The 17,636-nt window shown below is 34.7% G+C and overlaps 1 protein-coding gene across 1 annotated transcript in view; it reads right to left on the bottom strand.

Moving 5' to 3' along the window:
* LOC106883937 (uncharacterized) overlaps window positions 1–17,636 on the bottom strand; it is a 27,821-nt gene that overhangs the window by 3,910 nt on the left and 6,275 nt on the right. The window contains exons 3-6 of the mRNA XM_014935085.2: window positions 10,807–10,976; window positions 5,244–5,404; window positions 3,617–3,781; window positions 538–634 (exon numbers count right to left, since the gene is read on the bottom strand). Coding sequence (XP_014790571.1) covers window positions 538–634; window positions 3,617–3,781; window positions 5,244–5,404; window positions 10,807–10,976 — 593 coding nt within the window. The remainder of the gene's footprint in view (window positions 1–537; window positions 635–3,616; window positions 3,782–5,243; window positions 5,405–10,806; window positions 10,977–17,636) is intronic.

A 17,636-nucleotide genomic window follows, 5' to 3' on the forward strand; every position in this document is an offset into this window, starting at 1 on the left:
CCCCCCCCCCCCACACGCTATCTGTCTACTGTCAAAACTCCCCTGCAACCTATGCAGAGATTGGGTTTTCATGTGAAATATTTGACTCAAATGGTGATGAAAATAATGAATAAATTTTGTCTAAAAAGCTCTGTAAAGTAGCTGATATGATATCCTGGTTAGAAGTATACCAAAAACGAAATTAGATTGTAAAAATTTGTTTTGTTCAAATTTCCAAATATTACCATTACCAAAAATTAAAATGTGCTGGACTGGCTCCTGTGCGGGTGGCACGTACAATACACCATTTTAAGCGTGGCCGTTGCCAGTACCACCTGACTGGCCTTTGTGCCGGTGGCATGTAAAAGCACCCACTACACTCTCAGAGTAGTTGGCATTAGGAAGGGCATCCAGCTGTAGAAACTCTGCCAAATCAGATTGGTTCACCAGTTCTCAGTCAAATCGTCCAACCCATGCTAGCATGGAAAGCAGACGTTAAACGATGATGATGATGATGATGATGAGTTGAGGAGCAAATATATTAACATTTTTATATACCTGAACCCGTGATTCTTCATCAAACTTAGAAATTTCTGAAAAGAATTCTTTATTACTGACTGTTTCTTTATTAGCCCATTTAGAAAGCAATTTGGACCTGGAAAATTAATAAAAAATATTTTGAAAAGTTAACAGAATACTCAAATTGAAAATAAATTTTTACAATATAATTATATAAAGTTACCTTTCTTTTCAAAAATCATCAATTTTCAACATTTATAAATAAAAGAATTATATTTTGAATTTACATTGAATATTGAAGAAAAACTTTAGGAACTTTACAAAAGTTCAGCATCTGAGGACACACAAAATGTTGAAAATAATGGAAAAATTAAGATTGTGTAAGTACACTCTTTGCATACTAATTGTCTCAAACTAGAAGAGAATAGATGTCAGTTGAAAATGTGGGTTCAAGCAATTCATGCATGTATCTAAACTTGAAGAATGTGTACAAGCATTGAATATTAGGTCTAAAAATATTATTTTGCTGTATTTTGCAGTATTTTCTAACTGTATCTTCAAGATACATTTATAAAATTACATTAATCTTTTAAGTATAGTATGTATCTTTGTCATCATGTACTTTTTAAATATAATATGTATCTTTGTCATCATGTAATTTATCCATATCTAATATGTCTTTAGTTAGTATTAATTACAAAAACAAATCTGGTGAAAATTTGTGAAATCACTAGATTACAAAATAGTTCAGCTTTTAAAGGTATGCAAAATTTGCAGAGTTGATTGTTAATAAAAATTTTGTTTGGGAACTTCTCCAAAACGTTTATCAAAGTTTCCCTAACTCACTTTTATTTTTCTTTAATATAAATTAAGATGAATATATTTTTTGAATACCATATACAGTTAAATAAAAGTTGAATTTTTAGGATCAGCTAAATTTCATGGATCAGTTATAATACTGATTTGGGAAACTGACATGCAAGGTACAATCTAAAATACCACCATATCAGTAATAGAGATTTAAATCATCTAAATGAACAAAAGAAGAAATATCAAAACAGAAAAACTCAATGTATTATTGGAATAACAGCAATAATTATCTAGTATACATGGTCTAATCAATAAGTATACGGACTGTTGCTATTAGTAATGAAGCTAAAGCACGCAGAGTGAAGCTACTAGGCACAGATTGACTTTGAACTCTGTTATGCATGCGCACTAAGTTTTAACATTCTAGCTCACTTCTGCTGTTTACAGCAGTGCTTGGAATATATGTGTAGCATTGATCATGATAGGGAAAGTTGAGCAGAGAATCTGCATCAAATTTTGCCAAAAGTTTGGCAATACTTGGTCAGAGGCCTATGCAAAGCTTTCAAAAAGTTTTCATCATTCTCGACACAATCAAGATCTTGTGCAACTGAAACCTGAGTATCTTTTTGATTAGCTGAAAGCAGTTTTGGACTGAACTGAACCATAACTAATCTGCCCATCCTCTGATAACTCACAAATGGTGATTCGATGATTTCCCCTAACAGCTTCAATAATTTGTAATCAGCAGATGGAAGAAAGCTACATGATAACCAGTAATCTTTTTTTACCTGCCGATTACAAATTAAGAAAATACTAGTATGCAATCATCTAGATAAGAAGGCAGCCGTTATGTAACCTTCATTCTCTGTTGAAGTGCTACATCATTCCATCTCATGAACCTTGTGCATCTTTTGGCACTTATCTTAAAATTCCAAATTCTGTCCTTGGATTTCTTTTGTGCAAAGATTCAAATGGCATAAATTATACATTTGCTATCTCAACAATTTGATTTCCAAGTACCCACACATTAACTTTCTTTTCTCCAATTGTGGTCACTTTCAAGGCTGATCTTTGTCAGCACAATTGTCTGTTACAATGTCTGAAGCTTGTTCAATATCTTTCTCCACTTTCTCCAGTCTTTCACACATTTCTCCAAAATATCAAATTCGCTTGCTGCAACAGTCAATTGTCTTCATGACAATTTCATTAGCCTTTAGATCGAATGCATGTATGTGTGTATGTATGTAACAAGAGAAGTAAATTTCAGTTTCCTCTTAGGTTATAGTCTTGATATTTAATACTCTTGATTGAGTTAATTGTTTTGTGCTGTATTGATATGCAAATTAAAAGTCAATGATTAGATATTTATATATATATACACACACAAATATATATATAAACATTATGAATTGTTTGTCCTAAAGATACAAATAAATTTGTAACTTAACCTCAAGTGCTTAGATTTCCTCTACACAGTTCACCAGAAATCTAGTTTCCATGTGGCAGGTGACAAACCCTAAAGAATTTAACCCAAAGTTTAAGGCATGGTTACCCTAAACCTGGTTTAGCTGGCCTACTAATGCTGTTATTCAATAGAGGACATGCTGCTGCATGCAGATTATTCATGGAGCCGTAGGTGAGAGCTGGATGCCAAGTTGAAGCCAGTGGCAAATGAGTTGTCCTAAAAAGAAATTAGTGGGATCTCTACTGAAGGTAGTGTTCCTCCCTCATACTCATACTGAACTAAATATGCGTACATTACATACATTTTTGTTCATTTAATTACTACACAGAATTAGGACCACATCTTGGCTATTTTGATTTTGTGAATATTATGACTTAGAGATTTTGTTCACAGCATAGCTGTTGACAAAGATAATGCTTTTCGTTTGTTTTTCTTTTTTTAAATAGAAAGATGTTGCTGGCTTGTTTTCATCGGTTTTGCCAAATCCAACTTATGGTATTAGAGTATCAATTGAACATTTGAAGATTCACCAATTAGGTCAGATAAGGATTAAATAAACAGTTAAATAAACAGTTAAATAAATTTCAAGTAAAGCCAAATCAATGCATCAGTAAAGTTATGTCTTCTCATCAATATTACATAAAGAACAACAGTTTCACTTATGGTTTGTCAAAATGTAAGACAGTATTTCTCCAGATATGCAATTTCTCTACAAAACAATAAATGATATTCTTTATATCTGAATGTCTGCTGTAAGTAGATGTACTGATAAATACATTTTCTAAAATTCAAAATGGTATTGAACTAAATTTCAGCAAATAATTGTCTTGAAAATGTTCTTACCTGACTTGTTCATTATTCGATTGTACTGCCAATTGTTCCAGAGTTAATGAACTACTTTTTATCTCTGTTGAGTCACAGTTGGATTTATTAAGCCACCATAAGTGACTGAACCAATAATTGATGCCCAAATTTCTAGCATTACTGGATCGGAATTGGTGATACCAACTTCAATCAATATTTCAGGTAAAAAATTTTTTTAAATAAAATCAGTGTTAAATTTTGAATTAAAAATGAAATTATTTAATTTAAGATATTCTTTTTTTAAACATTATTTTCAAAGGTTGCACATTAGAAAAAAAAGGTACTTAATCACTATGTTTAGACTCAGCTAAATACCCGAATAACATTTTAGAAATTCATTTGATGTTTTGGTGTATTTCTTTATGTAACCAATCTTAAATTTCTTCCAGTAAATGGCTAAGAGTAGAATATCTGTGAATAACTATCTCATATTTAAATTTCTCAGGAAATGCACTAGTACATACTTGACTAAACTGCCAATATGACACTTAAAATAGAAGCAAATATTTTTACAAACTTTAAGAATAAGACAATGTATTTAATAAAAAGACTTTCTCATTAAATACATTGCTAATATTTATGTTATTTTCACAGCTCTTATAACCAAAATGAAGCTCATTTCTCTTATTGTCAATTAAATTACAAAAAGCGGAGGCTTCTTCTTATCTACTTTGTCAAAATACTCACTCTCTCTCTCATCTGTTTCATAACATCATTGTAGTCATACATACATAAATTCCCCTTGTTAATGCAGTAGCTTTGTTTTTCTAGCAGCAAATACTAATACTTCTATAGCAGTTATAACCAATAATAGTTTTTGTTGGAACTTCTGAGAGGGATTGTCATTACTATACATTGAAATATTTGAACTAGTGACTCCATCTTGGCTGTTATTAAACAATGTTTTGGCTGTTGTAACCTTTAGCTTTATTCAGATGTCGTATTTAGTTATTGAATATGTTAGGCATCTGAAGAAGGTCAGATGGTAAAACAGCTGAAGCACTGAAATTATAACAATCAAGATGAGGATTGTTATCTGAATATATCAGGTGTACAATTGTACACCTGATAATCTGAATATGTAACTAGCCTAGAAAGTTGCTGTAAAGATAACAAAGCTGAAATTTACAGAACATTCACTTCTGTGTTTCAAATCTCATTAAGATTTAGTTCTTCATTTCCATAAAGGTCAAAGTTATAAGCATTACATAGACTTCTTTACCGTCATTTTAGTTCTATGCTTGCATAGATTGGACAAAATATCCATTCATCTTTGAGTGATTATATGTCATTTTCTTGTACATTCATGCTGACACGAACTGGATGATTTCTTAATTTAGAATTCAAGGAATAAATATGATATACTGTTAACCATTCACTGAAAGTAGTTTATATTTTCAACTAAGCTGAAGTGAACAGAATAATGAGTTAAAGAACACAATGCATAGATAAAGTGAAGATATGAGCTCTTGAAAGTTACATAACTAGTAGAGGTACAGCCACTGTACCTGAAATATTTAACAGAAAATATATATATAAATTACAAATTACATTCCCTAGTTTAATTTAATAATCAAAAGTTGATACAATATACATTTTGACTTACCCATGAGGTATGTAAAGACAATCTCCTTTATCTAAAACTGCAGTAGACCAATTCACTTGTTGTAATTTAGGGAACTTTTTCAGATTTACAGCATCAACATCAACTTTACTGAAAGACCCTTCTTGCATAAAGCCATTTGCTTCAATCAACTCCTTCTGAGCCTAAGAATATAAATGTTTGAGTTCTACTTTGAACATACAATTAAAAAGTTATAAGATCAAATCTTGTTGATTGTTTATGAAAAAGGTTTGAAATTACAATGTTTCTTGTTCCTTGCCATACTCCCCCAGACTCCCCTCTTACCATTCCCTCATCTCTCAGCCTATGATCATCATCCATTCTCTCTTTCATTTTCGTTACAGGAGCCTTCCAAGTCATGAGAGCTGGTGTCATGTATAAAACGGCTGGCATTAGAAAGGGCATCCAGCCATAGAAACTATGCAAAGGAAGACATTGGTGCATGATGCAGCCATCAGACTCAAAATGCCATGTCAAACTGTCCATCCCATGGTGGCATGGAAGACAGGTGTTAAATGATGATAATGATGATGCAAATTATAACATAAAAGTTCACATATTCCACTTAGGTACTTATTTAATCAACTTGAATGAAAAATCAATGTGAAAACATAAGTGAATGTGAGGTATTGCACAGTTATTCTTGATCATCATAAACAAATTAACCTAAATATCAATGAACCCCCCCCCCCCAAAAAAAAACCCAAATAAAATAAGATACAAGCATAGTTGTAAGGTTACAGAGTTCACCTTATAGCCTTATGTAGTTTCAGGTTCCATCACACTGTGTGGCACCTTGGGCTAGGGTCCACTTTAACCCTGGCTTGACCAATGTTTTGTGAAGACAATTGAATAAACTGAAATTGTACAGAAGCCTATTATGTGTATGTGAGTGTTTATTTTCACGTGTCTTCATATTGACACCATATGAGCAATACTGATATTACATTTGCATCTTGTGTAAACAATATGTCCTGTAATTTGGTAGTTTTGTTAGTTCTGACATGTGAAAACTACTGGATTAAAAACACCTTACTTGAAAAACAAATACAGGTTGGCAACAGGAAGGCATCTAGTCATTGTATACTCCCTCAATAAATCTCATCTCATCTAACCCATGCCAGGATGGGGAAAAGAGAATGAATCATGAATGAAAAAAGAAAATATGGTACCACTTTAGCATGTAGTCTACCTGGCCATTTACACTTTAGCATGCAGTCTACCCTAAACCCTTAACTCATATTAAGTAACTTCACAGCATAGACTGTGGATACTGCAGTAGACTGGAGTAGCACCAAAAATATATAAAATGAATGGATGATGAGGAAAATGTAGAGTTTTAATTTTATGTGGAATTGTTAACATGATCTGGATGCTTATTGAAGTTAGATTCATTTAATAATAGACATCAAAGGTAAATGATAAAAAAAAATTATTCAGGAAGAAACTAAATTAAAACAGAGTATAAACATAAGTTTTGGTTTGTAGATCTCACAGCTTAACATGGCTAAGTAGTCAGTCAAAATGGAGATACATGTGCATAGAATAAAAGGTCATATACAAGTAGGTAGAAAAAGTATTCACAAAAAAAAAAACAAAGAACTTCTGCACAACACACACACACAGAGTCATGAATATATTTTACATAGTGTAAACATTATCTGACTAGAACACAATGCATATTTGATATATGTATTATATCAAAAGTCAGCAGTTTACTTTGTGTTACCTACTTGGCTGTTCATAACATTCAAGAAGAGCCAAAGGTAAAACTGAGATCTGACTGTACAGGAATGTAACTGTTTTCATTAGGTTCTTATAAAACGATGTATGTTGGAGAAGTGCTGTGCACTGACAGTTTAAGGTGCCCACAACATAGAAAAAACAGGAAGAAATAGTGAGGTCATATCTGAAATTGGTAAACTTCTCATATAAAATTACAAAGGATACAACTTGTGTTAGTATGCCAAATTTGATGAACTAATGCATGATAGATAAAGCAGATATCATGTGGACTATGGTGATGATATACAGACATATTTTCTTTTCCTTTTATTCTCTTATATGCTCTAAGTAGTTCGACAAAATATCAAAATCATTAAAAGTGTATCACATAGAATCCTTATTGAATAAGTGGTTTCAAAATCAAGGAAAATATTTATAAACAAAAGTAAAAAAAAAAGGAGAGAATCAGACAGAAAAAGAATGAAAAATAATAAATATACATATATGGATCCAACTCATTCCAGCTGACACAGGGGCATTTGAGAGAAACAAGATTGCTTTTGGGCCTTGAAAAGAGTGTGGGATCTTGCAAAGTTCAAATAGGGATTTTATTTATAATTTTTATTACAAAATTTTTTTTTTGGAGGGAGTAGTCCAGCAGATAGTCACGGGCATAGGCTCTTGGAGCCAGACGGATATATTGGCTAAATCCCACTCTTATAGACTCCTGAATGGACATAAAGGAATGACAATAGATAGATATACAGATAGATTAGATTAAACAGACTGCATTGGTGCCATGTAAAAAGCACCTAGTATACTCCGTAAAATGGTTGGTGTTAGGAAGGGCATCCAGCAGTAGAAACCTTGCCAAAACAGACAATTGGAGCCTTGTGCAGCTCTCCAGCTTCCCAGCTCCTGTCAAGCCACCCAGTTCACGCCAGTGTGGAAAATGGACATAAAATGATGAAGATGATGATGAGACAAACAGACAGATAGATTGATAGATAGAAAACTGCAAGTTTAAACAAAATTAGAAAATTATAGAAATCATAAAAACTTTCATCATTAGATGTGCAACAAAATCTAACATTTCTGAAATTATAGAAACGGTGATTTCACAGAGTGAACAAAATTTAAGAAAGAAGGTGCTCATAAACACATACAAGCAGAGAGCAAGGTATCTTAAGGACAAATATTAAACCTTTGTAGATTTGTTTTGCTCTAGATCTCTAACACCACAGATATCACATAACACTCATGCAGAGTTTAGCTATACAAGATGTATTTGACAGTCAAGTTATAACCTTTAGTTGTTAATTCTACACTTGTCTGATTAAAAGTTCTACTGTGGTACCAATTGAGATAGGTAATGTCAGCAACAGACTCGATCCTTTAGAATTTATTAGAGCTTATTCGCTACTATTTACTATTTACTATTTTACTTGTTTCAGTCTTTTGACTGTGGCCATGCTGGAGCACCGCCTTTAGTCGAGCAAATCGACCCCAGGACTTATTCTTTGGAAGCCTAGTACTTATTCTATCGGTCTCTTTTGCCGAACCGCTAAGTTACGGGGATATAAACACACCAGCATCGGTTGTCAAGCGATGTTGGGGGGACAAACACAGACACACACATATATATATACATATATACGACGGGCTTCTTTCAGTTTCTATCTACCAAATCTACTCACAAGGCGTTGGTTGGCCCGAGGCTATAGTAGAAGACACTTGCCCAAGATGCCACGCAGTGGGACTGAACCCGGGACCATGTGGTTGGTAAGGAAGCTACTTACCACACAGCCACTCCTTTTTGTAATAATCAATCTTATTTATTGTAGTTTTATGTTTTCTGTATTTCCTTCAGAATTTCCCCTGAGTGTTCTTTATGGAAGTGATTGAAATGTATGTTTTATCTAAGATTTTAGTCTTTTGCATGTGTGGCATGTTGGTTTTCATTATGCAAAATACTACCAACGTCTTAAAAGTGAAATAGGTAAGGAAGTTGGTAGTAATTTTCTTTTCTTCTGTGCTACTGTTAGTCTGCCGTAATGGAGTCAGAATTCTGATTTTATAAGCATAGGTATGGTTGTGAGGTTAGAAATCTTGCTTTGCAAACATGTGATTCTGGATTTGAGCAACTTGTGTAGCACTTCAGGTAAGTGTTACCCATTACAGACACAGGTTGACCAATACCTTGTGAATGGAATTTGGTCAAATGGAAACTATACAGAAGCCTGTTATGTGTATAGATGTGTTTTTGTACATGTTTTTGTGTTGTTGTTTATGCAGTGTCTCTTTACATCTCACAACTTAGTGATTCAACAGAGTTCAATGGAATTAGTAGAGAGGTTGATATGGTTGACTAAATCCTCAGGAGTGATACTCCAGCATGATCACAGCCACAGTCCAATGTTGAAACTAGTTGAAAAAGAAATATAGAGTAAAAAAAAAGGTTGTTGTTTAGCCTCAAGTTAACCCTCACTGAACAAACTTATGATCAAAAATTCCCGTTAGAAATATATAGTTTTCAAAGTGACAACTAGTCACTGATTTATAAATTAGAAAATTACTATTTTTAAATCTCACAATGTGAGATATTCAGCAACATTCGTCCTAAACCAGGACTGCCATGTTATGTTGGCAAACAATCTTTACTCCAAAGTACTGTTGCTGAATATCTCTCGTTGTGAGATTTAAAAATAGTAATTTTCTAATTTATAAATCAGTGACTAGTTGTCACTTTGAAAATTATATATTTCTAACGGGAATTTGGCAGCGCCACCTCTAGCCAAACAATTATTCTATGCTGATGAAGGGAAATAACCCGGATATCGTGATACACAGATATTGTTTTGAGCTGAGTGGGGGTGCTAGATTCCCTTGTTCAAAAATATGACACAGATCATGTCATATAACCAGCTGGAGACGATGTCTCCTGGGGCTTAGTTGCAGCAACATTTAAAATGGGTTTTAAAAGGAGTAATTTTCTAACAATAAATTCTTAACTATTCATGAATTTAGCATGTAATTAACCTTGTTGACAGAGTATCAATAGAACAGAATGGATTGGCTAAAAGTTATGCAACTTCAATTTGTCATTACTGCTATATTCAAAAGTTGCTAGGGATTAAATGTAACTTACATTTCAATGTTAAAGTTGGATAAAGCAGGCCACCACTACTAGTCTTATGAAATCTCTTCTTGGAGAAGATCTGCCACTTCAAAGAGGAAGTTACAAAAAAAAAAAAATAATGAGGGATCTCAGACAATAACATATACTGTTTACATTTTAACCCTTTCGTTACCATATTTCTATTGAAATATGCTGCCTTTGTTTCAATTAATTTTAGCAATAAAGAAGAATTTAGTTAAATAACTTTGTTGTTATTCAGCTGGTACTTGGAACATGAATTAATATAAAAATTTTGATGGAAGGTTTTAATTTATATAACTTTAAAACAGGAAACTTGTATCATAGAACCAAGGGCATTGTCCAGTAGGTTGATATCAAAAGGGTTAACATAGAAAATTAATACATGTAAAATACTAATAACAAAATTTACATGCATGCATGCAAAGCTTATACAGTTACGGAGAAGGAAGTACACAGAGATGAGCTAAGTGATGCAGTGAAATAAACTTTAACAGAGAAGGAAAAGGATAAAAATGAAATGAAGAGTGAAAAAATAGAGGGAAGAGAGATTTTGCAAAAAAAAAAAAAAAATTCTAGTCAAAAATAAAAGAAAACACAAAAAAAAAACAATACTAAAAGTTTGCATTCTTGAAAAAAAATCATTCATTGTCCATACTTAACCTTATTAAAAAGAAGAACAACTTTCTGACCATCTAATACACAATTGATGTTGTCCATATCATCAAAGTGTAATACAGACCGGGTATTACCATTGCTTAACCATAAGACACTGTCTTGTAATACCTTTTGGAAACCACCACAATTCAATAAAAGTGGAACTGTAACTTCATCTGGAAATTAAAAGAAAAAAATTTGTAATACAAAGGAAAAAAAAAAGTAAACTTAGAAAGAAAAGAAAGAAAACAAAACAAAAAATAAATAAAAAGAAATGCATCACCAAAAATAGAGAAATTAAAAGAAAAAAAGAAATCTGGTTATAGAGAAGAAAGTCTTTTAAATGTTTTTGACATTTATTAATCACTTTAGAATGCATTATTACATTTTAGCAAGCAAGCTGAATATTAATGTTAATGCCTAGTTCTCATAGCAGAATTAGCCAAAAATGTAGAGATGAAGTTCCATACTTGGAAAGAAAACCTAGAATTAAGATGCCTCAAAGTAAACACCTAGAAAAGACTCAATGTGTAATTAGCAGGGAAGAAGACAAGGTCCTGCTGTGGACTGGAAAGTGGTCATGCGCATTATGCAGAAAAAGTGTAAGTAGGAAATTCATATGATGTAGCTCGTGTGAAGAAGAAATGTAGAGTGATTACAAGCAGGTTAAAAGGGAAGGTAAGATTTATGTATTACAGACGTACAGGAGTAGTGAGCAGCAAGAAGAAATGCAGAATTTTATTCCTTGGAATGCTTTTAAGGGTCCCTAGAATTAGTTGATAGCACTCGTTACCTAAGTGAGCTAATTAGTAGTAGAGGAGAATGTTCTGAAAGCATATCTACCAAATAAGAATGAGGTAGAAAATAGTTTCGAGAGCAATTATTAATTCTATAGGGGATTTTTTTTCTCAGAGTGAAGGTTAGAGTATACAATGCATAGATATGAAATTTGATACAGCTTAGTGGTGCAGGATTTGAAAACATTGGAAAGAAATGAAGTAAGCATGCTTTATTGGATGTGTAATGTTAATGGGTGTGGAGGCGCAATGGCCCAGTGGTTAGGGCAGCGCTCTCGTGGTCATAGGATCGTGGTTTCGAATCCCAGACCGGGCGTTGTGAGTGTTTATTGAGCGAAAACACCTAAAGCTCCACGAGGCTCCGGCAGGGGATGGTGGCAAACCCTGCTGTACTCTTCCACCACAGCTTTCTCTCACTCTTACTTCCTGTTTCTGTTGTGCCTGTACTTCAAAGGGTCAGCCTTGTCACACTGTGTCACGCTGAATATCCCCGAGAACTACGTTAAGGGTACACGTGTCTGTGGAGTGCTCAGCCACTTGCACATTAATTTCACGAGCAGGCTGTTCCGTTGATCGGATCAACTGGAACCCTCGACGTGGTAAGCGACGGAGTGCCAACAACAACAACAACAACAACAACAACAACAACAACAACAAAAATGTTAATGGGTACAAAAGCTGAGAGAATAATTGGATATAAGAGGAATCAGATGCAGTGTGTAAAAGAGATGACTATGCTGAAGATTGGTATCTTTCATCTGCATCACATCTCCATAAAAGGATATGATGCAGATGACCCTTTAGAAGAGGGAGATCAAAGAAAGCATGGATGATGAAGTGATGAAAACTAATCTCATGGGTAGGTCATGTAACACCGTCATCTCTTATTCAGAGTTACTGCCCTTCTAGATGGGTCGAGGACCACATCATATGCCAACATTATATTTTTGGCATGTTTTCTCTAGCTAGATATTCTTATTGCCAGCCACTTTACAGAGAGTAATGGATGCATTTTATCATGGCACCAGCATTAAAGAGTTTGCTTTGTCTGCAGTGTTGACTCTATTCATTCACAAACAACTTTATAAAATATGCCGGATACATCATACTGTGGCATTGTCAGAAAGCTTTTGTCTCTGGCAAGACGAGATAGTCCAGTGTTTATTCATGTGCATCAGTCAGTTGTCTTGGAAACTGTCTTGATCCTAACAGACAGAAGAGAGAGTAGTGGAAGATGCCAAAGAGTACAATGGAGCAGAATATAATGGAAGAGAACCAAAGTAATAAGAGTGAGAAAGTGAAAGAGAAGAGAGCAAAGGAAGAGACAACTACATGATGATTGAGATGACAAAAGACCATATCTTGTATCAAAGCACTGTGCTGCAGAGGACCTGTCCAAACTCAGCATGGCAAATCAGACATAAAAATGACGATGATGGTGGCACTGGAGACTGGAATATATAATATCTGTAATTGGGTCTCTCCTGACTAATACATTTATATTATGTCCCAGTACATTACTCACCCCTCTCCTCATTATTACATCCTCACTTTTCTATAAACATGCTTCCCTACAACCACTTTACCTCTCTCTCATCATTTTGTCTGTGTAACAAGGAATGACATCATATTAGTTCTGTTCATATTCTATCTCCATTTACCATCACTTCTTTATTACTACCCAATGCACTGTCTCTCTGTCTCTCTCACACACACACACACAAACACATCACTCCTTCCCTTATCAGCCATTGTTGATATTTACTTTTCTTCTTCCCATCACCTTCTTATTTTCAGTACAGGTCGCCGTTGACTAACGACCTATCCAACTTATGTCTGATTGATTTTACGATGTTTGATGCACCAGCTCACGGCAGCAATAATAAATAGTCCGGTTGAAATCTAATGGGTTTAATTCCTTAGAAATTAATCTGTCTACGGGTGATGCCATCTAACAAACGCTTCCCCTAGGTTTGGTTACTGATCGCCACTATGGTTATACCAAGTGTTGGATGAATATCCTGTTGCGGAGACATCGAGGCAACCTCGTATTTGTTTAAGATGATTGCTTGAGACTTTGAAATTTTTGACTAACGCCAGTATAATAATATAATACAAAATGCTGTGTGTGACTTTTATCTGAGAATGTAAAAATATAAAACAAAGTTATGTAGACCTACAGGCTGATTTACAGCCAAATCAACTTACAACCAGTCAGTCAGAACCAATTGTGGTCATAAGTTGACGACAACCTGTAGAAAATCCAGCTCCAAAAAAGCCTTGTGATACCAAGAGAATGGGCACCATGATACCAAAAGCCTCATGATACCAAAAGAGAATGGGCATTGAGGTAGATCTGGCCACCCCCGTTAACAGGGACAAAACCCAGATTTAAAACACTGGATGATGATGATGATGATGTTGTACAGGTTTTAGCTCTGGTCTGTTCACACAACTGACTGCATTAAGTCACCATGAATCCCAGTATATCTTTCATGTATTTAGTTACAAGTTGTACAGAGTTATCTATTTACTCTCTTCATAATGAATATGATAATATACCTAATATTCTGAAGTTGTAAGGACCCTAAATGGCAGTCCGAATTTTAGAAAGATTTCTCTTTCTCATTACAAATCGATAGATTAAAAACTATGAAGACTTGGTTATTTATTACAAGATGATCAAAATAAAACCCAACCTAAAATTTTTATGAGATGCTTTTAAGGAAAGCTACCACAACAAAGCACTTATGAACATTAAGTATATAAAGAATTTACTGATTTCTTACATTGGCACAATGTATAAATTTGAAGTGGTGGTGGTGGTGGTGGGGCTGGTTGATTAATTTATCTTTGAGAAATGAAAGACAAAGGAAACTGTTGTGAGATTTGAACCCAGAATGTAATATTCATAAGCAAAGAATATAACTGACTATCATTATGCTGGCCTTTTGTTACTTTCTTCTTACTAAATTTGTAGGCTTTGTGGCCTCTTTCTTCTTAATTTTTAAACTGAACTGAAGCTAAGATTACTAGTTAACTTATAGTTATATACTTGCTTATGGCATAAGCTCTTTCAGCAGACATTATTTATCCAAAACAGCTTTACTTCAACGATAAGAAAAGAAGTAGTGTTTTCAACAGGAAGTTGACACAAGACACAAATGACAACCCTCCACCCCAATAATAGATGCTAGCAGGAGTTAGAATGTTTATACAATAGAATAAGTTTGCATGCTGTCAGATGAACTGAATTCTATTTAACAATTTAAGGAGGGTCTTCTATGGAAAAGAAAGGAGGAAATGTGTGTGCCTGCTAAAATAAGACTGAAAAGAGCAAAAATAGTAAGGAAATGAATGAGATGAAATAGAGATGATGGTAGACAGAAAGTGAAAGAAGTGTGCATGTGTGTGTATGCGTGCTGTAGTGTATGTGAGGGTGTGAGTGCATGCATATATGTGTCTGTGTATTTGTTTACATTTGTACTTCTCCAAAAATTGCTCAACTATGGGCAGTACTGCAAAATTAGTTGATAATGGCAGTGCTGCAGTTAATCTAGCAGCCCTTCTAATATCGGAATTGACAACGTTCAGTATACACTTACTATGCCTCATTTATAAAGCATTGGTTGGTCAAAGCCCAAAGTCAAAGACACTTGTCCAAGGTGAAATCACACATCCATGCTATTTCCTTTGTTATTTTATGAAAATATGCTGTTGCATAACTTATATGACTGACCTGAATGGTCAGAAGGAAGTGAATTGTCATTCAATGATGACCATTAAAAAAGTGCTTTCTTGTCTTACATGGTCAAGGTAACATGGGTACAGTTGTAAAATATATAAAAAATATATTTTATGCTGTTAAAATGTTATACATACTGGTGCTCTTGTGCGGGTGGCACATAAGATGTACCATCTTGAGCGTGACCGTTGCCAGTACCGCCTGACTGGCCTTTGTAGGGTTTTCGAGCGAGATCGTTGCCAGTGCCCCTGGACTGGCTCTTGTGCGGGTGGCACGTAAAAGACACCATTTCGAGCGTGGCCGTTTTCGTGCGGGTGACACGTAAAAGCACCCACTACACTCTCTGAGTGGTTGGCGTTAGGAAGGGCATCCAGCTGTAGAAACTCTGCCAAATTAGATTGGAGCCTGGTGTTGCCATCCGGTTTCACCAGTCCTCAGTCAAATCGTCCAACCCATGCTAGCATGGAAAGCGGACATTAAACGATGATGATGATGATATGTATGTGTGTATAGTTAAATCAAATAAACGAACATTAAAAATAACAGCAATAAACAACAACATGGAATGTATTAGCTTGATGTTCAGTAAGAAGAGAGAGCTTTTGAATATTTGAGCATAGCTCTTCATCAGAGAGGAAAACAGAAAAGGCCAAAGGGAAAAAAATTACCAACAACACATGTGCAGTTACAGAGAGAAGTGGGGGGGATATGGATGTTAAACAATAATGATGATGTATGTATGTAAGTTATGTATGTATGTATGTATATATCTTCATCATCCTCATCATCATCATCATCTTTTAATGATTAATGATTTGTAGGTATGTGGTATTTCGTTATACAACCATAATACACTATAAAATATATTAGATGTTTTTATAAGTCAATACCACACTCTACTGCATTAGCAGTGCTTTCTTTCATTATTTTAAGGTGATTTCTACAGATATTCTATAGAAATTATAGCCAGCAGTGATTTTTTGCTACAACGTTTCATATTGAGACGTCAGATGTAAACAAACAATGAGACTGAAGACAAAATTGGGTAATGAGTGTATATGCTATATTCTGGGGTGGTTTGCCCCTTCATCAGCACTCATCTAACCCATTCTTACCTCCGAACATATTGCTTATATAGCCACCGCATCCAGTGGTGTTAAGTTATTGGATATACCAATTTACATATTAAACACATTCTTAGAGCAGGTACGTAAAGACTAATGGTTTGTAGGTATGTGGTATTTCATTATGCAACCATAATATACTAGAAAGTATATTAAATGTCTTTATAAGTCAATACCATGTTCTACAAGTCTTTACATACCAGCTCCAGAAATGTGTTTAATATGTAAATTGGTATATCCAATAACATAATAACGCTGTATGCGGTGGCTATATAAGCAATGTGTTCGGAGGCGAGAATAGGTTAGATGAGTGCTGATGAAGGGGCAAAAACTTCTGAAATATGACATATACACTCATTACCTATTTTTGTCTTCAAACTCACTGTTTGTTTAGCATATCTGTAGAAATAACCTTAACAAAATCATCTTTTAATGTCCATCATCCATGCTGGCGTTGTGCCCCAATGTCCGGTTTGGCATGGTTTCTATGGCTGGATGCCTTTCCTTATCCGACCAGTTTACAAAGTGTATTGGTTACTTCTTTTGTAGCACTAACACTCATGAAGATTAAGATTCCTCCAACTGAGTGGAGCTACAGTAGAGAGGAAGATGGTTTTTTGCTAGAAGATGATAGGTTAGAGCAGGGGTCCTCAACTGGGGTCCATGGATACAATATAATAAATTGAGGGCTACAGTAATTTTTCAGGGGCAATGAAAAAATCATGCTTCAGACCAGAATTTATGTGGCTATACTTCTACAATATACAAAATATTTTAACAACTTTTATACAAGTCCTAATAATATTTAATTAAAAAGATACAATAGCATTTTTAAAACATTGAATGGTTATGGAGGATCCACCCAAGTAAAATAGGAATCAAAGGAGTTCATCATCATCATCATCATCATCGTTTAACGTCTGCTTTCCATGCTAGCATGGGTTGGACGATTTGACTGAGGACTGGTGAAACCGGATGGCAACACCAGGCTCCAGTCTGATTTGGCAGAGTTTCTACAGCTGGATGCCCTTCCTAACGCCAACCACTCAGAGAGTGTAGTGGGTGCTTTTACGTGTCACCCGCACGAAAACGGCCACGCTCGAAATGGTGTCTTTTATGTGCCACCCGCACAAGCCAGTCCAGGGGCGCTGGCAACGATCTCGCTCGAAA

The sequence above is a fragment of the Octopus bimaculoides genome, chromosome 3, assembly GCF_001194135.2.
Source record: "Octopus bimaculoides isolate UCB-OBI-ISO-001 chromosome 3, ASM119413v2, whole genome shotgun sequence".
NCBI lineage: Eukaryota > Metazoa > Mollusca > Cephalopoda > Octopoda > Octopodidae > Octopus > Octopus bimaculoides.